This window comes from Eucalyptus grandis, chromosome 11 (assembly GCF_016545825.1).
Source record: "Eucalyptus grandis isolate ANBG69807.140 chromosome 11, ASM1654582v1, whole genome shotgun sequence".
Lineage (NCBI taxonomy): Eukaryota > Viridiplantae > Streptophyta > Magnoliopsida > Myrtales > Myrtaceae > Eucalyptus > Eucalyptus grandis.
Window position 1 is genome coordinate 14,834,562 of NC_052622.1, and position 26,354 is coordinate 14,860,915.

The window sequence follows — 26,354 nt, forward strand, 5'->3', positions numbered from 1 at the left end:
CTACATTAGCTTTTGGTCCATCAATCCATTTCCGTCAGTCCATCCAGTCAGTGCAGCTTCAGGGACTGCGCGATTTGCGGGATGATTGCATTATAATGTGGGCAGCCCCGGAATCCCATTATCGCCCCAATTTTCGTAGCTCATGCTTCTGTCGGATCCGGAAAATATCATTCGCTCACCACTCGGTGGGGACCAGATGATCATCGTCTATTGGAGACTTCTCTAATCTTGGTTTGCCTTCAATTTATGTTGCGTTTGAATTCTCTTGCCAATTTGGTTTGATTCTTTGGCTTGAGAATGCCCAATTGATTGTGCACACGACTGAAAAAAAAGGCTGAATAGCTACGAAACCCCTCATATTTTCTGGTCAATCAATTTTTTATCATCGGTTTACTTAAAAGAAAAGAAAAATCCATCTTTCAAAATCATACTTATGTCCATCCCAAGACTAGACTTCATCCAAAATTGATTTTGGTTATATATATAATTTTTTTTTTTCCATTTTTCACCTTAAGTATTTATAGCATTGCAATTAACACTACAATTTTTTGAAGAACCTAATTTTTCCTTTCCTCTTCATACCAAAAGGTTCAAAAATATTTTTTATAAGTAAAAAAAAAATGACTGATATGACCTACAATATTCTCCCTTGGATTATGCATATGTTTAATTATTCTCCCTGGAATAATAAACCTAGATAAATCTTCTCTCCTTAGGGGCAAAATTGGAATTTTGAAGGGACTTATTCCCTCTCACAGACAAGATGTTTACAGGACCGGACATAGATTTAAAACAAATTCAAAATATTAGGTACCTTTTTGATAGGATTAAAAGGCTAGAATGAAATCGAAAACCCTAAAAAAGTTGAAATTGCCATTGTCATTTGGCTCTAGAACGAAAAAAGGTGCTCATTACAATCGAAATATGTCACCATTGAGGAAAGCCGGTTATCTTTTCATTGACGTTCACTTCGCGGCACCCTCGCATCATGAAGATTAGTCAGCTTCTATAGTTGCTACTCGATGTTTATCTACTTAGCTTTTTCAGTACCAACTTGTGCGGAGTACCTGTCAAATAAGACCTTCACGAAGGATCAACCCCCTCCGGACTAGGTGGGTGCAGGTTCCTAGTTGTGCCGGGAATTTGCCCTACCTGGAAACCTATTTAATACCGATTAATTTAAAAATCTTAAAACATGGAATAGCGAAATCAATCTTATAAACCTTAATATTCATCTTAAAATCCATCTAATCATGTTAATTTCATAAATTCTCCTGCACGTTCCTATCACTATTTTATCTTCATGATAAGTTATATAGTTATAATGGAAACAATATGTTCTTTTAGGAAATCGAATTTGTACAACAATAATGAAAAAGTGAATGAAAAGTAGTGATCTGAGGGATTCAATTCAACCACCCACCAGCAACACCCGCTCCCTCCTTTTCTCCTAAAGGGGCTACACACCAACTCCATCTTCCAAAGTGAAAGTAAAGAAAAGCCTTTCTCCATTTTGATTAAACGGTCACAACCTTTTTCACTTCTCTCTCTCTCTCTCTCTCTCTCTCTCTTCTCTCTCGCCTCTTCATTCGTATGGCCGGAGAAATTATTAATGAAGTGGGGACGAAGAGAAGAGAAGAAGAAGAGGAGGAGGAGCGTGTCCAGACAAAAGAACCAAAATGAAATGGAAGCCAAAGAAGGAGGTACAAGAACTACTTTCAGTTTTGTCCCTATAAAGAAACCCTTCACCACCAGCTAAACAGCACATCAGAGATAGACAGAGCGAGAGGCCATATTGGAGATTTTTTCTATCACCCTTCTTCTTTCTAGTTTTCTGCAGGCGCAAGGGAAGGGTCGTAGCTCACTTAGACAGGCACCGAATCCGCCATTAAAGGCAAGGGCATCGATAATATGCTGCTCAGGAACTCCCTTTCCAACACCAGGAAGTTCTTCCAGAGAACCCTAAAGAGCTTCAAGTCCTTAATCTCCGGCGGCGATTACCAAAAGCTGCCGAAAACACCGAACCCCTTCATCAACCCTTATTCCAACGCCAGTGGAAGCACTGTGTACCCTCCTCCCTCCAAGGACTTGGACCAATTCTATGCCGACTTCACCGACCGATGGGACTCCAACAACGGCAACCATCATAAGGCAAAGAAGGGAGGCAAGGACAGGGCCGCCACGTTCATGGACACAGTTCAAGAAAAGGCGCACCATGAAGAGCATCCTCCTACGAAGTTGTCCTTGTCCAAGCCAACAACTCCATCGAAGAATGATCACAGAGAGAGGAGAGAATTCCCAGGCAAGAAGATGGTGAGAAGCAGCTCTTCCTATGACAAGAGGAGAGAGGGCTCATCACGTTCCAAAAGTGTGAGGAGGCGAGGAGTGGCTTGATTGCACAGAAGCTGAAGGAGCTGGAGAAGATGGACATGAGCAACATCGATCACGTGCTAGACATCGAAGAGGTCCTTCACTATTACTCACTCCTCACTTGCCCGGCCTATGTCGAGATCGTTGACAAGTTCTTCACCGAGATGTACAGCGAGTTCTTCGGGGTGCTGACGCCGACAGCTCAGGTAGGCCAAGTCCGCAACAGATGATGCCTCTTAACTTTCACCTTTCGGTCCCATCAGAAGATATGGCAAAGATGACGAAGAAAGGAGAAATGAACTGGGGTTGGTCATGTTATTGCCATGGCTCTTTCACTTGAGGTTCACATATTCTCATCAACAGCTAGCCTCAATTCCTGGTCGAGAAATTGCATGTCCTCAAATTCTTTCTGGAGTCTTTTCTCCTGAATGTGGTTGTACATCGTAATTTTACTGATCTGTTCATATAGATTTGCCTCCATAGCGTGGGCGGTTTCTTTGGAGTCCGCCCCTAGACAAGCGTTCTCTACGCATCCAATAAGATACGGGATTTTACTACGTAATTTGGTGAAAACCACATTGGAATAAATTGGAATGGATTGACCAAGCGATATAAAAGCTAGCTGCAACAATATTCAAATTGTTTCTCTTTGCAATGCTACCGATGTTACATATACGTGCGTCGTATATACGCATTCATTCCTAGCGTATGTGTATGTAGATTTGAAAAGCGACCATACATCAATCAAATCGATCGTAGAGAGCTAATTATGGGCGCGGCAGCCCTTCAAATCCTCAGAGCAAACGGGCAAGTCAAGCTTGGTGATCTACTTCCATCTTGGCACGGCTCGCCCAGCTAGGCCCGCCGAGGTTCGAGGATCATTTCTGTGAGGAATGCTTTATACCATTTTGACGGGTCAGGATAAGGATTTTCAGGATTATCACCTATCAATGCGAGAGAGTATGGGGTCCATCTACGACACTCTCGGAATGTCCATAAGACTTTATTCTCCTAGGCAAAAAGCAAGGTTGCGAACTATGCATATGACTAAAGCAATGTCACTATGCTTAGAATAGACTATTGTATCCACATGGTTCACATATTCAAATGCATTTGGGACATTCAATCTGTCGGTCCACCAAACTCATGATCCTTGTTCAAAAAGTTTTACACCTATTGTGCAATGGTCAATTTAGTCATGAAATTTTTAATTTTGTCAAGTAAGACTCAAATCTTTTGACAATTGGCTAATTAGTCATTTCGACCAATTAGTCAAATAATTCTAACATAGTTGCTGGCCACTACATGGCACAACCAAGATTGATGTGAACGTTTTTTTCTTTTTTTCTTTTTTTTTTGCAATTTTTAAAAAAATATTTTCTGAATATATTTTTTTCCCATTGTTCACTTTCCAGAAGGTTTGGCAAGGTCACAGCGCTTACTTGCTGCCAACGAGTGGCACTAGCCATTGTTGAGGCGTTGCGAGCCCCGTTGGCCCATCTGGGAAGTGAAAAATGAAAAAAACTGATTATTTTTTTCTTTAAATTGTGAAATTTATCCACATAAACTTTGATCATACCAAGTAGGCTAGCTAATAGCCACATCAGTGATTTCCATCCAAGTTTAACAGGAAGGAATATGTTGACAAATCATTAAAAGGTTGAGAACTAAATTGACCAAATTGAAAATTTTAAGCCCAATTAGCCTTCGTGTAATAGAGGAGAATTACCAAAAAGGCCTAAATCTATTGTAATATTATCAATTTAGTCATAAACCTTTTTTTTTTGGTCAATTTAGTCTTAAATATTTTTTTTTAATTCAGCCTTAAACCTTTTTACATTTATGGCGTTTAGTCCATTCAGCATATTTTGGCTAGCAAGTGTCGATGTGGACTTTTTTAAATGATATTTTAATAATTTTGAAATTCTTTTATATATTTTTATTTTTTTTTTCTTTTCTTTAGTTTTTCTCCTCTTCACTCAAGGCCACCGAGGGTTGTCAGTTGACCCTATTCAACTACAGGCAACGGTGTCGCGGCCTCTTGCTTGGCCAGATCTGACAAGGGCATCACGATCCTCACTTAGAGCTAACAAGTGCCGCAACATGCTTGCCTAGTGTTAACAAGGGCGTCCCAACCCCAAGTGGAGGGGAAAGAAAATTAAAGAAAAGAATTTTTTTTAAATTAAATATTTAAAATATTATTAAAAATAGTTCATGTCAATGCTTTGGTCGGCCATTATTATGCTTAACGTCATTATCATCATAAGACCATATGTTGTATATATATATATATATATATCTTTGATGTATTTGCTAATAATATTTGTTGCGAATGACTTATATTTTCCATTGTGTCTGGTTATATACATTTTATTTTGGAGGAAAAGCAAAGGAAGCAATAAAATGGGTTGGTCAAATTTTAATTGACTGAATGGGTTGTGAAATTGAAATAATACCATCGTTGTATTTGGTGCAAGGAACAATATTTTTTTCCCCAAAAGGTACAATTCTTTAGAAACAATTTTGGTCTAAAAAGTAGGATGCATCGAAGAGATTCTCCCTTTGACTTTTTGGGGAAATTCAATACTTGAAGTTATCCCAAATTTTAACACACCCATTCACTTTGTTAGATGTCTAAATAGATAAAAAGGAAAGGCTGAAAAAATACAATGGGAAATCCAAATATGTGAACTTTCTTCTTTTCCTCCACCATATCATATATCTCTTGAATTTATGTGTTTGAGTTTGTGGTTGAAGAACATAAGTTCAAGAGATATATGATATAGTGGAGGAGAAGAAGAAAGTTGCAATACTTGAAGTTATCCAAAATTAATACGCCCATTCACTTTGTTAGGTGTTTAAATAGATCAAAAAAAGAGGCTGAAAAAATACAATGGCAAATCCATATATGTGAACTTTCTTCTTCTCCTCCGCCATATCATATATCTCTTGAACTTATGGGTTTGAGTTCGTGGTTGAAGAACACTTTGAAGTGCATTGATTTTGCATTCTCATTAGAGACACTGTATTATTGAGCTAGTACATCTATCGAAACCATTTGCTCGTACCGGAAAAATAACTACCTTGAAGAAAGCTTCTTAAAAGTGCCTTGCCTCAATCTATATTTCTCTGCTTCCTTTTTTCTGTTTGATTTTCTCCATTTTCTAATTCAGTTTTATGTGCAATTTTGAATTTGTAGACATGTTCTACAACACCATATATAATATGTACACAGATTTCTCGCTGCTGGCTCCAAAACTCTTGCCTGGGCCCAACAATATAGATAACGGGCCTAATGCCCGTCCGAACTTGTGAACAACATTTGAGGACTCAAGTAGTGAGATTACTTATGTGAGGCCTATTGCACAAAGAGCCCATTGACTCCTCTCTTTTATTTTTAATTTTTTGAGGAAAACTTTAAGTTTAATTTCTCTTCTTTTTCATTTTCCTTTTTTGGGGTCAGGACACTTATAAGTGAATTCTCTTTGTTCCCTTTGTATTCGGCTTAGATAATAAGATTGTTGGAAGGTTGAAACTTTCCGCACATCATGTCCTTATTCGAATCATGCTGCTAACAGTCCATTTTGATGGGTGATTCGATCCATTATAAGACCTTCTAAGCTCGTAATACGGATTGTTCTTGGCATGGGGTAGCCTCCCATCCTCCCAAACTTATTCATACCGAAAAGAAATGAAAAAAAAGAAAAAGATTGCCTCCTTTTTAAGTTTGTAATAGGTATTGTTAGATTTGCATGATGGTACGTCAAGAAACAAACAGTTAAGTCTCTTAGAAATCGAAGTATCACTGTGATCGTTTAAATCCTTCTATTTCATAATCGATTATGGCAATCTCCTGAAAAAATGGGGGTTCTTCGCAAACTTATTAGGGAAAAACACTATCTGTTGTCAGCATGATCACGACAACATTCTCTTTTCTTGATATATAAATTATCATGTTCTTCGGCTCATCAATGAAGTATCTGAAATGCAACTAATGGCATAATTGATCATGCTTGCCGATGTGGTCTTTGTGCATAGCCATAAAGATTGTTTACATTTATAAAAATTAGGGTTAATATCCTAAAATATCCCAAACTCATATAAATGTGATAAATTTACCTAAAATTAATTTTTTTTTACCACGAAAAATCCTAAACTGGTACTCATTTGACAAATTTACCCAAAACTGGTACACTTAAGACAAATTTATCATCTATTAGTTTCCATTAAATTTTACTGTCAAATTATTCAGTTGAATGATACGTGACAATTAACTAGTGTATTAGTTTGGGATTTTAGTATTCATTTGTCACAATTATACAATTTTTGTAATTTTTTTGTGGTATTAATCCAACTTAATGGAGGATATGTTTATCACAAATGTATCAATTTGGGGTTTTTGGCGATTGAATAAATTAGTTTGGGATAAATTTATTACATGTGTACAAGTTTGGAGTTTTTTTTATGATTAATTGGGGTAAATTTGTTGCGGGTGTACCAGTTTGAGATTTTTATGGTTAAAAAATGGTTTGTGGTAAATTTATCACACGTATACCAATTTTAGGTTTTTCCAAGTTATTAACCCAATAAATTAATCAATTTTATGTTCTAAAAACAAAATTTGAAATTTACACAAATTTCAAAAAAAAATTTAAAAAATAATATGTTAATTCAGTATCAATTTTTGTGTCTTGCAAAACTTTCGAGAGCTTTAGATTTAAAAAAGTCAAATTACACGAGCCCCGTGATTCATATTAAACAAGAAGTAAAAAGCAAAAAGTAGAATTCAATTTAAACAGACTAGTAAATTTTGCAATCACTGGCATGGCCTAAATTATTTTTCTAAATCGCTTCATATTTGTGATTCTCCGTGTATATAAAACATTTGCTTTTCACTTTTGAGAAGGTGTAAGTGTGAACTAGGCTATCAATGCCTTGTGATAGGATGAATATGTTAATCTATTGGGTTGATCATGACAAGTTTTTGGACTTAAGGAAGCATTTGTTTCATTAAAAATTTCATGATAAAAGAAATTATTTTTCATGAATATCATATTTTTAGGAAAATGGTTATTTTTCACTTATTTGATGGTTTAGAGAAAGTGATTTTGTTCTTGCCAAAAAGAATATTATTTTCTCCTAATTTAAATTTGTTATTTCGAGTCAGTGTAAAATGTTTTGTGGTAGATCGATAAGTTTCCCGTTATCCAAATACCGGAAAGTCGGAAACAAATTTTTGGAAACAGTTTTTTCAAACAAATGGATCCTAGGGTTCATACTTGCGACTTCTCTCAGCCCATTTTCTCGAGAAAGTCCCACAAGTCAAATCCAAAGAGGCTTTTAATCACCAACACAACACAACTCAACGACACGCGGCAAATCCTGTTAAAAGTGAAGGGGATGGCCTAGCCGAGTAAGAGAAAGAGAACTTGATTTTATCCAATCAATGTGGATGTAGTGAGCCCAAATGGGAGGAGATTTCGTAGCTGACGGATCCTAGAGTGTGGTAAATATTGCCTATTGGGGCATCTTCTCTCGAAATGGATCGCTAGGATGATGATAAAACCCATTTGAGATTAACGAGGAATCTTGGAAAGGCCTCAAAGTCTTCTTCCCCAAATGGACTTAACTGCGACGTTTTCAAAGCATATATCCCGAGAGAAGATGCCCCTCGATATTTCCTTTGAAATTCCAGCAGCTAAACGACAATTTCCACCCTTGAAGTCACCGAAGTCTTCCGTGCGATCCAGGTCTTTGTCCATCAATCATAGGATGCTTTCCCAAAAAATTTCAGTGCTGATCCTCTGTGTCTACGCCCTGAGATGGTTGAATTCCGACTAATGATTGAGCCGGAGAGTATGATACGTGATGGCCTTTTGTTGTGGACTTCCGCGTAGCAAGCTTATCTACTTTGAAATAAGTGAGTACTAATGAGTAATGTAATTATTTTGCCATCCCATCTATTTCTGATCTACTTTGAAATAAGTGAGTACTAACAGGGAGGGATGTAATTATTTTGCCATCGCATCTATTTCTGATAAGAGGCATTTTTTGAATCAATCAATTTTCTAATTGATTGGTTACAGACATGGACATCATTCATACTATATTTCATTTACACAAAGTTCCAAACTATATTGTTTTGAAGTACTTGATCCCTTTTTTTACCCTCATTTTAATGGGAACATATGAGGAAAACCCCCCAATGAAATGAATTCTGTGTTTTGTTGTACACACAGTAGCGAGGTCTTTCTCTTTGTCAGATTCCAGTCTTTGGTTCGTGGACCGATAAAGACATAAAACCACTATGCTCTATAAGTTGCATCTCAGATCACATCGCCTCTCTTTTTAGCTCAATTGTACTAAAGATTCCTGCACTCTCCAAGAGTTAGACTGGATTTTGCTGCACGAGAGGAGAGAAAGAAAGAGGAGTATCGTCCCGAAGATCTTCCGGATTTCTATGAGAGACTCCCCAACACGTGGAGGGAAGGATGTTCATATGATTGATGAAAGACGAGTCGCCCAAGTGGGTGGTCCATAGGTCGAAAACGAAAAGTCATGGAGGTACAGTATGAGGCCGCACTAAAGATCCCCGGTTGATAGATTGGTCCTTGAATCGCCTAATTCACTCTATACCGTCCGGCGACATTACCAAACACATTAGTACTATGTCGGTAGACAGCAGCTTCCGCTTGCGTGATGGATTATACAACGGCTTATAATGGCTAATATATTGGCGGTCCGAGGATCGATGTAACTTTTTTTACTTCCTTGGGTTCACGTTGAATGCTTTGCAAGATCCGAATCAAAAGTGTAAGGTGAATCTTCTGAACGGGCGGTGCGCGCTTTCTCTCTCTCCCACCCTAGGAGTAGTCATCTTCATGACTGGTGAAAAATCTCGCGCCTGCATGAGTTGCCCTTGTCAATACCACGTAATAAAGTCGCACTTCCTCTTTGTACTTTACCCCCTTCGTCGTTTTCCCATCGTGGCAGCCATTAGATAACTCTTGGTTGAATTGCCGAATGCTTCCCTAATTTGGCTCAAAGATAAACGGAAGTGGTTTCCCACGTAATTACTAATTACGTGAGTAGCCCTGCCGTCAAAAGGATGACAAAGTTGGCTTCTGTCTAAATGTAGAAATTTAATGGATTGTGATTAGCCGGTGGATGCAAGACAACTTATCCCTTGAAATATGCAAGACACATTACCGATATGTGCTAAATATGACTCAACTCATTGAGTGACATGAATGACTCTTAAGGTTTATCTGAGGGGACTCGCCGTGATTAAAACATGAAACATACTTCATCTGTACCACAAAGCACTTGATCATTTAGACAACCTCTTGGGAGTTTAGTGAGCGTGTGAAGAGTGCATAAATTATTAGTAAATGACTTACAACTTACATCTATTATATTTATTAGTACTCCCCTTGGCATTTGATCCTGCACATTGAAAAGTACCATGGAAACATTGCCACATTAATAAGATACCCCTGAAAAATATAGGAGTAACAAGCGGGATAAATTTAAGAGGGGTGTTGTGCCACATTGATTTGATAAACGATTTTGTGGAGATATACTTGTGAGGGTATTAAGTGTTAGGAGGCACGTATGAATGAGTTATGTTAGAGAAATCCTATATTGGAAAATTAATGTGGTGTAAAGTAGTTAACATATCATAATTGACCCATAATTCATTGGCTTAAGCTTATGAGTGAAGGTGGATCCAAGTGGATATATTGACGGATTAGGATTTGGGTTCCTTCTTGGCCATATATTGGAAGAAGGTATCGGGCTTCTACTACGCAGTCCTAACAAAATGGTATTAGAGCTGATGGTTACAACTTCTGGGTAGCTAAGTGTTGTGGTGTGGAAACGGAGGCCCATAAGTTGATGCTGAATGATACCTCAATTAAAGGGAGCGGGCCTAACACTATAACTCCTGGGTAAGCTTTTAAGTGAATATGGGTTTAATTGGACATATTGATGAGCTTGAACTTGGACTCCTCTCCGCGATCTCCTCGGAAAAAAGGCACCAGATATCTACCACGTGCTCCTAACATTAAGCATAAGAAAGACATGTTAGTGTAAGGTCAAATAATTGATATATTCAAGTTGGAACATAACTCATTATTTAAGCTTTTGAGAAGAAGATAGGGTCCATTGAATGAGTTTTTTTTTTTTATCGAACCACTAGATGAGTTAATGAGTTCAGAATTAGGCTTCTTTTTTATAATCTCACCCTAGGAAGGTATTGGACTTCCACTCCATATTCCAATAGATTTGAACTCTTATACCAGTCAGGCTACTACTTCTCATAAAACCTGAATTTATAACAAAATGAATCCCATTACTTATCTAGATATTTTAAGATGCAATATATTATAGTTAAAGTTAAGGAAATATTTGGTTATCTCTCTGGTTGCTACCTAAAATAAACTCTCATTTTGATCTAAGCACATGTGCTCGATCTAGTTAAAGACAAATCATCCATGATGAGAACAACGACTCCACATGGAACTTCCTCAAGTTTTGGCATTAATAAACGAGACCAACTAAGAATCAAATATGAGACCTTACCCTTTATTTAGGCTTAAAATCCAAAATGCTTTACCCAGTAAACTTAACTCCATGGAATTAGATATAATCATAATGATTGCATGTCAGATATGAATATGTAGGGCGACATCAGCTCTAAAAGATCATGATGATGGTGATAGAAGACCAAATCTCTCGCATGGTTTCTATTAAATGGTGATTGTTACTTCGATGGTTGGTCAGTCTTCAAGACCACCTACTTGATAGATGGGTCCAAACGTGATTAATAGAAATGCCAATTCATGCTAAGACCACTATCCTTTACTACTGTCGGTGGAAAATATCCCATAGTCGATCTTGCATTTATTAACCTCAATAAACATGTTTGCTTTCTTAATAAGTAGTTTCTTCATAATAAAGAGATTCTATCTAAAATTGAGGGGGAAATTATCAAAAAAGTTTTAAAATTATTGCACTTGTACTGATTCAATCCTAAATCTTTTGATAATTTGTTATTTTAGTCATTCTGGCCAATTTTGACTAGAAAACATTGATGAGACGATTTGGTCAATACCAATTGTACTATGTGACAAGGCTGGCATGGACGTAGACAAATTTTTCTGAATTTTTAAATTAGTTTTCCTTTTTTTTTTCTTTTTTCTTTTACATTTTTTTCCAACTCTTGGCCGGCAAGGGTGTTAGCCCTCGCCTTGATCCACGCTAGGGCTGTGACCCTCACTTATAGGGTCACAAGTCCTCACCTATGGCTAGTGAGGGTTGGCCAACAACCTTCAAACCCTTGTCGGCTAAGAGTTGGAAAAGAAAAATGAAAAAATAAAATAATATATATATATATATATATATATATATTCAGATTTTTTTAAATGCAAAAAAAAATTATCCACGTTAATATTGATCATGTCACGTAAGACGGTCAACACTGATTAAATCGCCATATTAGTATTTTCTGACCCAAATTGATCCTAATGTATTAATTGGCAAATTGTCAAAAGATTTCAGAGTAAATTAACATAATTGAATAGTTTAGGATTGGAAATTGTCAAATTGGCACAATTGAAAGATTTAGGATTGAATTGGCACAATTGTAAAGTTTAGGATTGAATTGACACAATTGTAAAATTTGGGACTAAATTGACACAAATGCAATGAATTTATGATTTTTTTTGGTAATTTTCTCTATAATTGAGTGCATATACTTCATGACTCCAGTGATCTTGCGCAGGGAAAAGAAAACCCTAAAGCCATGTCGTGTCATTGACTTGTCGACATTTAACAAAAATAATATATACGAAATAACTAAATTAATAAATCATCAAAATGTTTAAGACTAAATGGACACTATTAAAAGATTTATAATTGAATTGATATAATTGAAAATTTTGTGACTGAATTGGCACACATGCTATAAATTTAGAATTTTTTTTGGTAATTTTCTCTAAAATTGAGATTGTATGGCAATCCTAAGCAGGGGAAAGAAAACCCTAAAGCCATATCATGTCACTGAGTTGCCGACATTTCAACAAAAAGAATATGCAAAGAGAATATAGAGAGTTCACATCGTCCATCTCGACGTCAAGCTCATGAGGCGACGCATTTAATGTGCAGTAGCAGGGAATGGTCCAGCGCGGAAATTATAGAAAACCCTCAAGATTGGTATGACTAGCCGTATAACCCTAATAAATTCCCATGTTGGACCACATTGAATAAAAACACCTCGTGTAAACCCATCAACATATCAGGATGGGACCAAAGGGGAGCTGGGGACGAGCATGAAGGCCATATGCGCACTCGCCTTAAACCCTCCAGGCCAATGCAGAGCCAGGTTTTGACATGCAATGGCGCCAAGGACTGTCACGTGCCTCTGGACCATGCAGCACACATCTTTTGTAGGGCTAAGAGAGAGAGAGAGAGAGAGAGAGAGAGAGCGAAGGGGGTTGCTTTCTATATCAGGGGACAGCTAGGGCGTTTTCAAGCGTTTTTCGACGAAATATACACTTGGCTTATAGAACAGATGAACCAACAACTCTTCTCTCAATCGCTCGTTGGGCATTTCGGTGACTGCAATTGGTGGAGGCGGCACCCGCTATGAAAGACACAGCTTTGTTTTAAGCTCGAGCTTGCTTTCTTGAGTCCAGATGATGACTCAAGACTTCAGAAAAAGAGGCCAGACTGAGTAGTTTCCTAAATCGCATGTATGATCCATCTGCTTTTCATGAGCTATCACTTGGGACTTCCGGATACGCCCAGTAGTAAGCATGCCAAAACAACAAAACCCACGAAATCGTAACATGACAACATTTAAATAGGATGATAACTTGAGATCATCTACATAGGCTGTCCTGCTTTTCGATGACAAATTCTGGACTGTATGAAATTATGTACTTATTTTTGCTCTAAAAGCACATCAATTAGTGCAGTTAACAGTATCTTGAGTCATCTGATTGATGGTTTTTCGTCGTATCTTGAAGTCTCATATAGCGAGCCTAGAAGGAAAAAAAGAAAAGAAAAAATCGATTGAAAAGTGAGGAAGAAATTAGTGTTAGACGGTAGTAGCTGATGAAGCCGTGGACCCAAAAGATATCTTATGGGGCAGGCAATAATTAGTAGGACCCATTTTTTGGTCCTAAAATAATGGGATTTTCCAAGAACTCTTTGACGTTGATGGTCTCAATCTCTCTCTCTCTCTCCCTTCCTAGTCTTGAGCTGCTTTCATCTCATCTCAAGCCAATCCAATGATTTGCCATGCTTGACTTTGGTAGGGATATAACTCCCAACGACAAACCTCTCTCAGCTCACTCTCATCTCTCCAGTTTAGAGCCAAACCAATGCAATAATGGACCGTCCACTCATTTTGATCCGCTTCACTAGTCAACCATTTCAGTCAACAAAAAAGGAAATGATTTGTGAAAGTTGTGTATATCAACTCATTCTAAAGATTTCAAGAGTGATATGGAGAAGGACATGATATTTATTTTTCTTTTAAATGCCAACAATATTTCAAATAAGGTGCCAACTATTTGCGGCGCTGTATAATCAATTAGGACCCCTCTCTATCATTTTTGAATGCACGCTTATTGACAACAGTATCTATGAAAATAACCGGTTGATGCCTTCTTATAAAAAGAGGATGGCCTTTAGCTTTTGTGAAAGGTTGTATGCATTTGTTATAAAGTTTTTTTTATGTGTATCCCCTCCTAAACAGTTAATATATAAGGTATATTGCCTGTGTAAAACAATATTTGTCCAAAAAGCAATGACATTGAAACTTTCACTTATTAGTGAGTTGAATTTATTTATAATTATTAAAAACTATTTACGCGTTATCAGCCAAAATCCTATTTCTAAGATGATTATTTCTACTGCCAATGTTTAGAATAATAATCCATGTAATCTTCTCTTTTAAGGGAGTTATATTTGCTACTTGAATGGCTTTGATAATTCATCAACCTCGCTTTCTTAGTTCTTTCCGACTTTCACCATATAACAAATAACTTCTACATGACTTTGAGGTATTCTCTCTAATAAGGACCTTGTTCCATGCATCCATAGAGAACTAATTGAGTTAATTAAAGTAGGGACCAAAAAAAAACTACATCGAGACATTTTGAAAATTAGAAAAGTGCACGATTCGAAAAGATTAAGTATTTCAGGTGTTATATTACAATATCTTAAGTCATTGGTCGCATAATATAAAAACGACTGGTGCATAAAAAACTGCAAAAATAAAAAAAAAAAAAAATCTTAATTGATTGCCACTAAGATACTAGTTAAGAAGATCATTACGACAAAATGTTGTTACGAAATTCTTTTAATTTTTTTTTAATGGTCGGCAAATTCTTGACAGGAGAGTTTGCATTCATATTTGAAAATCTCCCTTTGGTGCACAAGTGCACCGTCACCATCAATCCAATTTGTGGTGACCTGCTTTGAAAACCTACTTTTTTTTTTTTTTTTTTCTTTTTAAATCTTCGGGTTTATATCCAAATGAGTCCTGCAGGGACCAAATAAAAACAAAAGAAGATCTTAAATTTCAAATCAATATGACGTACTTCCCGAAAAATTTAAATGATTGAAAATTCTATCATTTCTTCATACTTCTGACAAAATCCTACTTGAAGTTACGTACATTAATATGTACAAAATCGAATATACTTTCATAGCTAAGGGTAGGCTCATTATTTTTCAATTTGCCATTTAGTATCACATGGTATAATTAGAAGATGAGGCGTGAATGACATGAAGGTTTTTAGGACCATCAAAAATTGAAATAATTGAAAGCAAAAATAGAGAGAGATTAGACCGATAATATATAATAATAATAAAATAAAAAACGATGAGGGTGAGCATCCGAAAGGTAGCTGTTAATTGTATTTGAATTTTTGTGTGTCCACCTAATTTGCATACCGATGTGATGATTCTTATGATGATATGATATGCATTGAAAAATTTTGTGACGATAGTTTCAATAATTTTCTTAGGATTTAGTTTGTAATGTTTGTATTTGGATTTAGGGTTTTGAGTGACTTTTCTCTTTCAGTGTACTTTGAGTTTAAGTGGTGAATGTCTTCTCCTCCTTTGCCTGTGAACGTTGGCCAACAACCAAATTCCCCTCTATTGTCTAGATTTAGATCCCCTAAATGTGAACTTCCGTGGTTGGTGTGGTTGATTTGGATGTAAGGAAATTTTCAACTCGAGAACTGAAAGTTGGCCGTTCAAACCCCACCAAATACATGCGGACAATTCTGGATCAAGGCCACCTATGCGGGCTACAGCCCTTGAAGTTAAAAGGTTCATTAGAATTGCAGAGTGATTTATTGATCTCCAGACATTTGGCCCTCTGTGCTCGTACCTTGAGTTATGAAACACCTGTTAAATCAAAAGCACTCGGAATTAGAGATTCTCTTTTATCAGTAGAATGTAAAAAGTGAAATGATATGTGAAAGATGAATGACATTCCTTTACTTATACGTAAGTTTAGTGCTGAAAATTATCTGAGGGCCACGTACTCCTGCGGGACAGTTGCCCGACTCCTAATCGCTTTTCCTCGCCTTCCGAATGACGCTTTCACGTTCGGTTCCATCAAAAGATGATATACGGATGGTCCCTAAGGGTGTGACCAATGATCTCTAATTCATTTAAAATACGCAAAATGTTCTAGGTGGGACAAAAAGCACCAATCATAAGAAGTCTAAGCCTCGCACACGTGGCATGAAGAAGCTTCCAGATCGTATGTCATACGCCGTACAAATGTGTTTATACGTATAACATAAGTATACCGATCATTATATTTATGTTTATGGCTGAAGCCCGACCTGATAGAAGTCCGGCTGGTATTTTAGATGTCGTCGAAGTCCATGGTGGAGCTTGTTCTTGGATTAAAAGGTAAAAAATTACGAAAATCAAGGTTTCCAAGTTTGAGTCAGCAAGTCGCACATGAACATATAAAAATGAAATCTTTCTTTGTGTGGGTGGGTTCTCGGTTCAACCAAAATAAAGTGGCTTCTCTTCTTATTTTACACAGAGTTTCCATTAGAGTGTTCTGTATCTCTCTTGAAATTCTATTGAAGATATCACTATTAGAGATTATGAGTAAACACAATTGAGAATCTTTTGAGTGTAATTTGAGGTTAGAAAACACGCAAACTATTGAGTGATTGTAAGCTCTATAGTTCTCCAGATTCATGGTAATTTTCTTGACAGCTGATTCTCTCGGTGAATGAGGCATCGGCACCGAATCGAATCACGTAAATCTATGATGTCTATATATTTCTTTTTGATTTCTCTGTAATTTCATTCTCTCGCATTTGATATTGAATTGCAAGACGTGGTTAGCTTCTATGTTATTTCAAACATGTAGAAATAGTTCCAGGCACTAGAATTGATGGGCACATGTTGATGACAAAGACCCATATTGTGCAAAATAAGATCATCTATATAAATGGACATTGCTGTACATAAATTGCCCTCAAATGCACCGTGGAAGAGAAAAGTACTTAAGCAAGAATGACCATCTAATTCAACTTCTACAGAAATTTCTAGCACTAACACCCAAGCTTTCATTCCCATCTGTGATGAGTATATCTAACTAAACAAAGGACAGCAAACTTACAACAATTTACACATGTACAAATTTCAGAAATTTAATCTCCTTCACTTCTTCTTTTTTTTGCGCCCGAAATCCTCTTCGGTTCACCTATCCGGCCACCAAAGAAAATGACCTTCATGTCACTAACTTAATCAATTCTTGTAAAATTCTCTCACTCACTCTCTCTCCCTTTTCTAGTCTTTTCTTTTCCCACTTAAATCAGCAACATGTTGCTGCTTCCGATCCTAATTGATGAAATCAAGGATTTATAATTCCAACTGTTTAGGGATGTAGAGGTGTTGCATGAGACAAAGCCCTGAAATGCATGCCTTCAACATCTAAACGCCACAGTTACCCAATGTCTTGAGAAATGCTTCTCGCATCCAAGGAAGCACCGAGGAGGCCGCGTTTGGTGAATCCCACGGAGTACAGCCCGTTCTTGCCTTTCCATCCATTTGGGAATGGCTTCTTTGGGAACCCATCTTCCTCAGAGAACATGTCTCCCTCCTAATTATGGCAACCAAAGAAAAAAAGAGGAATTTCTCTTTCAATGGCCTTTTGTCATTCTTGTAGGAAAAAAGAGTTAATTTCTAGATTTTGATTTTTGATTGATGGATAGAAAGAAGAGGAAAGAGAGAGAAAAGAGCATGTACCGACCTTCAACCACGAGGGCACGTTACTTCTATACCCTGTCGCGAGGATAATAGCATCGAAGGTCTCCGATTTCCCATCAACAAACTCCACGGCATGGCGTCGTATTCTCTTTATCCCACGGAAAACCTATACAATTGCAACCCGCACCAGATCAATAATCGTTTCGCGTCTCTCATCAAAAGTAGAATTGATATTGCAAATGAATGCTAATTGGAGATACTAATTAGGATGTTGAGGATGACAATTGGATTTGCTTATCACATCGATGATAGAGATCGAAAGAAGGAAGTAAGGAACCCGACCTTGATATGTCCACTTTTGATTTTTTTGCAAGCGCACCCGTCCAACACCGGCGTCTTGCCAGACATGCTCTTGAGCTGGAGAGGTCCGACCTTCGGGCGATTAAGGCCGTAGCTAGTGGTGTCGCCGAGGATAAAATACGACATCAATAGTAGAAACCAATCCACTAGGCTGATGGGGAGCCACTTGAGCAACCACATGGACATCCCAAAAGTCGATCGTCCGAGCATCTCTTGAGGTAAGACGTGCACCTGCAAACACTCCAGAAAGAAAAGTCGCTTAAAAAGCATAAAAACCAATGGTCCAAAAGGATGAGATCACATATATATTATGATGAGCTTGTAAAAGATCCAGGGCACGACGCTCGCATATTACATTTATTCACCCGTAACTTTACTGCAACCTCTGAAAGCTGAACCCTTTTTTTCCTGATGCGGTCCACCTTGCGCATGCAAAGCAAACTTCAAGAAAGTCTGTATTTAACACACTTTTTTAATGGAAGATCATACCACACTAAATAACAGTTTGATTGTTTGTCAGTGATTAAAAGAATACTACTTTGAAAACCCAATATAGCTGAAAGAAGGCACTTCGTAATCAGTTTCTTTTTTATGCTTATGGATTGCGGGTCAAACAGCAATGGCTGAAGTGATGCCTCTTTACAGCGGTGACAATGAACTTCGTTTCTTATCGAATTGTTCACCCTAGTCATTGGGGAGTAAACACAAGCTTTACTAAAGAAAGAGAGAGTTGTTTTGAACTTGAAGAAGTTATGTGATGCAAATAATTGGTTGGAATAAAATTTGGTAGAAACGATGCAAATCCAAAATACCCAGAAAAGGGAAAACTCTTTTTCTCATTGTATATATTAAGGGTATACAAATTTCCTAGGTTTTTCACAGGAAGAGAGCCCGATTAGTGCTTACCGAATCTCTAACAGCAAGAGATGGACAGGCATTGAAATTGCAAAGATCCAAGCTCACTTCCATGCCCGAATTCCCGCATCCAATCACCAATACTCTCTTCCCACAAAAAATCTCACCACTCTTGTAAGAGCTTGTGTGCAGAATCTGCCCTCCAAAGTCGCTCATCCCTTCAAATTGTGGGACGAGCTCCTCGGCATTCTCCCCGGTCGCCACAATCAGCCACCGGCTCAAGTATTCAGTCTCTTCCCCGTTATGACCCGAGCTCTTGACTCGCCAGCACCGTGAACTTTGATCAAACTCCGCACTCGTGACTGTTTGATTGAAAACCGGCCTCAGGTCAAAGCGTTTGGTGTACAAATACAAGTAGGCAAGGAATTGTTGCTTTGTCGGGTAGGTTGGGAAGTCTTTGGGGAATGGCATATGGGGAAGCTCGCAGAATTGCTTCGGGAGGTGAAGGCGAAGGCGGTCATAGGTCTTGTGTTGCCACAAAGAGCCTATGCAATCAGTCCTTTCGAGGATCAAGCTCCGCACACCTCGTTCTTTTAGGCAAGCAGCAGTGGCGAGCCCCGACGGGCCAGCGCCAACTATCAAAGGCCCATTTACGCAGGTTGCAGGTTCCTTCATGTTAGCTACAAGAGGATCTTGAACTCGCTTAACTTCCATTTCTCTAAGATAGTCCATTAACATGTGATCTGAGAGATCAAAGGGTGTACATAGAAGAGATTGCTATGCTTCAACAATGATTGGAGGGAGCGTGATGTGGAAAACTAAGGCACGCTTTACACTGGTAGTGAGATTTCGAGAAGATAATTTCTTTGTCGCCTAAGAAAATCGAGGCATGTTATGGGGCATTTTTCTTGGAATTCTGGGGTTGGATTGACTGAAAAGGGCTTGTGAGTCTTATCATCTCCTCTAAATTCAAACGAAAGGTGTGCGCCCTATGTTTTGTTCTCCCTAGGAGAAGAAAAAAGAGAACGATGTAAGATAGACCTAAGAAGCGTAGAATGAGAGAGAGAGAGAGAGAGAGGCAAAAAGGTGTAATCGAGGAAGAAGAGAACAGGGTTTCAAATATATATACTAGGGGTGAGCATGGTCCGGGTTGGTCTGGGCCACCCCCTAACCCTAGGACCAACCGTCACAGTGTCGGTCCTCAATTTTTAGGACCGAGGACCGACCCTATTGAGCTGGGGACAAGGACGACCGACCCAATGGGTTCGGGTCCGGTTTCAGTGTTAACCCGGACCGATCGATAATTTTTTCGTCTTATTTTTATACTCCCTAAAAAGAAAACCTACAAATTCAAATTACACATCCATCAACAATGCGACATTGTGCAACTAAATTATAAATACCAATACATATTTAACAAATTTAAGATGACACAATAATAGAAATTTTGTACATGTTAACCGCTCATCGAGATATGAGACAAGATGGAAAGTTATTGTAATCATCTATTTTTAATATTCATAACACCATATGCAAAAGCATTTTCCTGCATTTGATCATGCAGAGTCCACTTAACCAAAAAATGAGCTACACACCACTTTTTTTTTTTTTTTTTTTTTGTCGAAAGCTTCATGCCACTTGACTAGCATTTGATCATGTAGAGTCCACTCAACCAAAAAATGAGCTTCACACCGCTTGACTAGCAAATCACCGTAGCAATTGCAGTACTACTTTACTCTTCAAAAACTTCTACCATTTGACACAAATTGAAAAGCGAAGTGTAGCTAAAATTCATTAGTAAAATACAATTAAACCATAAAAAGTTCAAAATACTTAATATAAACCATGAATATATAACTCACATCTTGTTAATTAACTTGAACTTCTAAACACCTGAAAAAAAAAAAACAAACGACACATAATTAATACTCAACAAAAGTTTTAAATTGAAATTACTATTAGTGTTATTGATAGAACATCTCAATATAATATAATATAATAGCAATTTTACTTAGGTTTGAATATATAAAAGAATTATAAATAATATAATATAATATACGGGGTTGGTCCAAGGTTGGACCGACCCAAAACTCTGGGGCCGGGATCAACCGCACAAGTGTTGGTCCTGGAATTTCGAGACCAAGGACCGACCCGTCCCCTTGGGAACCGGACCCGGGGCCGGCAGGGGTTGGGCCGGTCCGGGTCGACCCTAGACTGCTGCTCACCCCTAGTGCTCACACATGAAGTGGAACAGAAAAAGTAATTAAATCAAAAACTCGAAGATGTGTTTAGGAGAGTGAAGTCCCCAATCGGGTAATCTATGAGGGTTGGAGCGGTTAACTCATTTAACTTGACCCATATAATTCGTTATATTAACCGCTTCTTAGGTCAAATTTTCAATACGGGACTCATTCCAAAGAATCCAAGGACATAAATTCAGTCCTATAAAAAGTATGCAGGCTCTTTGAAAAGTTTCGAGTTACTTTTAAAACTATTTATAGTAAGTGGATTACCGCAATACTCCATCTTGATGTTAGCAATCGACGTTATAGCCATCTAACCAATGTCTCCAATGCAAATGCATTGTTTACTAACTTTAATGAGTGCAATGGTACGTCGAAACTTTTGTGACGTTAAGTTTTAAATTCGATGAAGAGGTTAGTTGATGTATACATATGATTTCTCCATAAACTAGCAATAAACTTCCCTATGCACGCATGCCATTTCTTTATTTGGGCAGAACTTTCCAAGCAATTTAACTTTTCCTAAGACTTGAAAATTGGAGAAATTGTCCAATTAGTCCTAAATCTATTATACGAATACCAATCCTAAACTTTCCAATTTTACCAATTTTGCCATAAATCTTTGTATGAAATTTCAATATAATTTTTCTAACCAATTTTTAGCATAAGTCGTCGACGTGGTGGCATGCCACATAAACCGGCCAAGGATGATTGAACTATCATGTCAGTGACTTCTAGTGAAATTCGACAAAAAAGACTACATTGGAATTTCGTACAAATATTTAGGACTATAATGGTAAAATTGAAAAAATTAAAACTAAATTGACATTCATACAATGAATTTAGGATTAAGTTGGGTGATATTCCCAAAATGGAGGTGTAGCCGTCTCGTTTTTCTTGTGAAAAATTTATAAAAATGCATATTTGACTTGTGTAATCAAACTCAAATCTCAAGTATGAAAAATCATTGATCAACATCAAAGAAGTCTTGAAGTGAACTTCATTTCATCTTCGATGTACTCCTTTGGACACTTAGGTGCTGTATGACAACGTTTCTGTTTCTCAGAATTTTGTTCTTTGGTTCCCCTGAACAAAAAAAGAACAGAAACATGTTTGATAAAACATTTGTTCTCGGGAACAATTTCTCAATTTTTTGTTCCTGTTTTGTTCCCGGGAACAGTTTTGAGAAGCAAAAAAAAAGTTGCTTCTTGTTCCGAGAAACAATTTCTAGAAGTAAGCTGATTTTCTTTTTTTTAATTTTATTTTCTTGCCGCGACCACCGTCAACCGCCTGAGCCATTGCCCACCGCCGCCACCGGCCGCTAGTCGCCGACCGCCGCCGCCCGCCCCGGTCGCTCCGGTCGCCGCCGCTGCCCGTCGCCGCGCGACGCCGGCCCACGCCGGCCCGCCCGCTAAGCCGCCGCCCGATGCCGGCCCTCCAGCCGGCGGCGGCTGGGGAGGGGCGGCCAATGGCTTCCGCGGCGGTCGGCGGTGACGGTCGGCGGTCGGCGGTCGTCAACGGCGGTGGTGGCAGCGATCCGTCGGCAAAATAAAAAAATGAATAAATACAAAAAAGAAATTGTTGCGTTACCAAACACATTTCTATTCTTTTTCTATTCCGGAGTAGAAATTTTGTATCGTTACCAAACGGGTTCTTTTACTCGAAATTGTTCCCGGAGCGAAATAAAAAGAACTATTTCTGAAAAAAACTCTTCCCGGAAGCTGTAAGCGTTGTCATGCGCAGCCTTAATCCAATGAATCGGGAGGATCACTGTGAATAGTTCCATCGCATGCATGTGAAAGATAAGATGCGATGCCACCAAGCATGCATGTGCATCCACTTGGCTAAACCTTATGAAAGAGACGAACGCGCGCAGATATAATTCCCTTTTCACTGAATTGTTCAATATGGTCGTATCATATTGTGTTCCATCCCAAGATCCTTTTAGAATGGGGTAACTTGCGATTTCTCACGGCATTCCGATTTCCGAGATTCCAATGCCATGTGATCCGGATCCTCCCAAATTAGGTTGCCAATATGAGTGGGCGAAAAATTGAAAACCGAAGGATCTTAAATTTAGGCCACGAATACCCTGTTTTCTTCCATCCGCAGTGCCACTTTTCACTTCCCCCGGAGGCAGAGGAACAAACAAGTACCCCTCCACCAACTTCGGAGAACATGGCCTCCTTTCGAGTTCTTTCTTGTTTTGTGCTTCGAATATACTGTGACATGATGGAACGCGACGAGTCCCTTTCAATCGAATGATCATGAGCGCTCGAAAAGAAAATCGACGAAACGCTGGTCCCCTTAGCTACGTTTGAACCGATTGATAATATTATGAGACATAAGGCAAGATACTTTTCCTTGCGGAAAAGTCATAAACCTATTTCATTGATACAAATTTAGTTTCAAATCTTTCAATAGTTCCAGTTTAATCTTAAACATTTTTACCTAGAGCCAATTTGGTCTTTTCGACTAATTTTGACTGAATATTGCTAACATGGACTCCGTGCCAGCCTATGTGGCAAGACCGATGCCGACATGAATAACTTTTAATAATATTTTAATAATTTTATATTTTTTTAGTTTCTTTTTTTTTCCCTTCCCTTCCTCTAGCCGATTGCCAAACCCAGCCGACCGACCAAAGGCGACAGACTTCATTGACCTCTAGCCAACTCATTCGATCTAACGAGGTCACGCCTCACCTAACCCCCGGTAAGGCTTGAGCCCTGGCTAATGATTTCGGCAATGATTCTTGCGAGTTCGATACCATGAAAAAAAGAGTTGAACGTGATTGGATGTTTCGAATGTAGGTGGGAGTGTTCAGCAGTCAACTTCTGGAGGTGGGGATTATTACTTAGAGTACACACGAAGCGTCATGTTCTTCGAGTGATTTACAGTTAGGGAACGTTTTCCACCATCGATCGTGGCCATTGGGAACATGAAAGCTAGGGCCTCCAAAACCATGTGGAATAAAGAGATCTTCATAAACAAATGATAGACTTCATGGATGCCATCTTCCCTTCTTATATATATGTTACCCATCGTTTTCAAATACAGTACTTAGAAGTTTTGAAGGTCCAACCTAAAAACTTGAGCCGATAGATAACAAGAGACCTAATATGTAAAGAATTTATAAATCTCATAAGCAAGCAATACAAGATACTTCAATGACCCCTTCCACATGCAAGCCAGATCAGGAACAATATGTGGAGTTTGACAAACGAAGGGCTGCACAGACAAAATAAGCTAGGATAGAACTTGACTATGATATCAAGTTAGAATGTTTGACTAAAAGCTTAAGCTGATTGATGGAGAGGGACTACATGTGTATAAAAAGTATATAAATCCCATGGACAAGTCATGTGTGATATTTGTTGAGGTTATCTCATATCAATTATGGAAGAGACTAGTAGTCGGTTTATAAGTGTAAAAGAAAATCTCCCCATTTTTGAGCTAGTTTTTGGGATCAAAGAGATCTAAAAATCACCTGATACTGATATCAAAGCCCATGTCACCAACAAGTCTAGATCCACCAATCACATGGAAGATTTGCAAATTCTATCAATCACCATTTGAGCTAGTGTTTAGGGAGAGAAGCCTGAGAGCCTATCAATGAGTTTGACCTAATAATGCATGCATGATCCGCAAGACCACCCATCAATACTTTTACTTGAAAGAATAATTTTGACCTAATAATGCATGCATGATTGCAAATGCTTTGAAGGGAATGCAATCCTTAATGATTGAGCTTTTTCTCCCCAATTTCTTCCTCTAGAATAATATATTTTTCCCCTTTTTTAGTTGCCATGCTTAAAAGTTAGGTCGATGATTAGTGCATAATGAAGGGTTCACTAAGATAAAAAGTTGTGAGCTTTTTAGCTAAGTGAGAACCTAAGTCGCTTCCCATGAAAAAGAGAAAGATTGGTTTCTGTTATTCTTGTCCAGCATGTTCCGTACATGATTAGCGAAGAGAGAGAGAGAGAGAGAGAGAGAGAGAGGGAAAAAGCAAGAATTTGGGCCAGTTGCAACATACGTCCATCATCTTCAAGTGTTTACAATTTGTCAATCATAACCTTAGATTTTAACCATTTAAACCCCCAAGCTTTTAATGTGAGCGAATTCGTAGGTATGATTGTAGGAAAAAATTACACTCTGCGTCCTACGTAAAATGTGTAATAGGCGTAGGATTAGTATCCTCTAAGATCAGCATACTAAATATTTGAGTTTGAAATTATGTGCTTCATGTATTATCTGGAGATAAGTACGCTAAAAATACCAAAAACTATGTATGATGCTCACTTTAGTACCAAAATTTTTGTTGGCTCACTTAAGTGCTAAATCGGAGAAAAACGATCATTGAAGTGGCAACGCCAGAAATTCCGACAAAATTAATTACATGGTATTTATGATTAAAATTATAATATGAATTGGCAAATTTTTAAGAAAGTCCAATCTACGTGGCATTTTTACGTGGTGTGTTTGACACTAAAGTGATTGGTTTTTTAATAACGACTGATACTGAAGTAATCGCTTTAAATAAAATTTGGCACTCAAATGATCATTATTTACAACTTTTAGATGACGTCGTTTATAAGTTATATGTTGACTAGGCACACCGGCAAGCCACATACAATTGGGAAATTAATAAGATGTAACCACATCGGATTTTGGCAACTCAAATCAAAATTTATGTTTAAGTGATTGTTTTTTCAAAATATTGTCACTTAAGCGATCCGCTTGGTACTAAATTGAGCATCATATGCAACTTTTGCACTCTTAGTATACTTATCTAATTATCTTGAGAAAGGAGGATTGAACCAAAAAGAGAGAGCCCTTCATTTCAAAAATGTGAAGAAGACTCACTCAGCTCTTTAAAATGAAGATGGTATTCAATTTTGTGAAAATTCACATGCAAGCTCGAATGATGATACATATGTTGATTTTGATCCCAAAAACTTCTTTCATTGCATTAGAAGATGGATCTACTATAGCTACATTTTGTCTGTGAAGCCTAGACGAGGAAAATTGTCCAAAAGTCCTAAATCTGTTACATTTTCACCAATTTAGTCCTAATTTTTAATTTTGCCAATTGATTTCAAACCTTTTATTTTTTACCAATTGAATCCATCTTATCAATTTTAGCTAGAATTCGCCGATGTGGATGCCGACCATCCTATATGGCACGACTAGCAACTCATGTAGACATTTTTTTATTTTTATTTTATTTTATTTTTTACTTTTTTTCCTTTTCTTTGCTTTAAA

General features: G+C 37.9%; 1 protein-coding gene across 1 annotated transcript; it reads right to left on the bottom strand.

The window, feature by feature from the left end:
• Positions 1 to 17,223: 17,223 nt before the first annotated feature.
• On the bottom strand, positions 17,224 to 19,886 carry LOC120289503 (indole-3-pyruvate monooxygenase YUCCA2-like). Its single transcript, XM_039304497.1, has 4 exons — positions 18,898 to 19,886; positions 17,974 to 18,222; positions 17,675 to 17,797; positions 17,224 to 17,524 (listed from the first exon to the last, which is right to left on the bottom strand). Exons 1-4 carry the CDS (start codon positions 19,582 to 19,584, stop codon positions 17,369 to 17,371), a joined length of 1,215 nt encoding a protein of 404 aa, XP_039160431.1. The 5' UTR covers positions 19,585 to 19,886; the 3' UTR covers positions 17,224 to 17,368.
• Positions 19,887 to 26,354: the final 6,468 nt, after the last annotated feature.

What these genes read in the sequence shown, in the direction of transcription:
- LOC120289503 (XM_039304497.1), bottom strand. Translation starts at nt 19,584, where the DNA reads ATGTTAATGGACTATCTTAGAGAAATGGAAGTTAAGCGAGTTCAAGAT. An exon ending in CTCTTGCTGTTAGAGATTCG is followed by an intron (nt 18,223 to 18,897) that starts GTAAGCACTAAT and finishes GAGTGTTTGCAG; the next exon opens with GTGCACGTCTTACCTCAAGA. An exon ending in ACGTGCCCTCGTGGTTGAAG is followed by an intron (nt 17,525 to 17,674) that starts GTCGGTACATGC and finishes TGCCATAATTAG; the next exon opens with GAGGGAGACATGTTCTCTGA.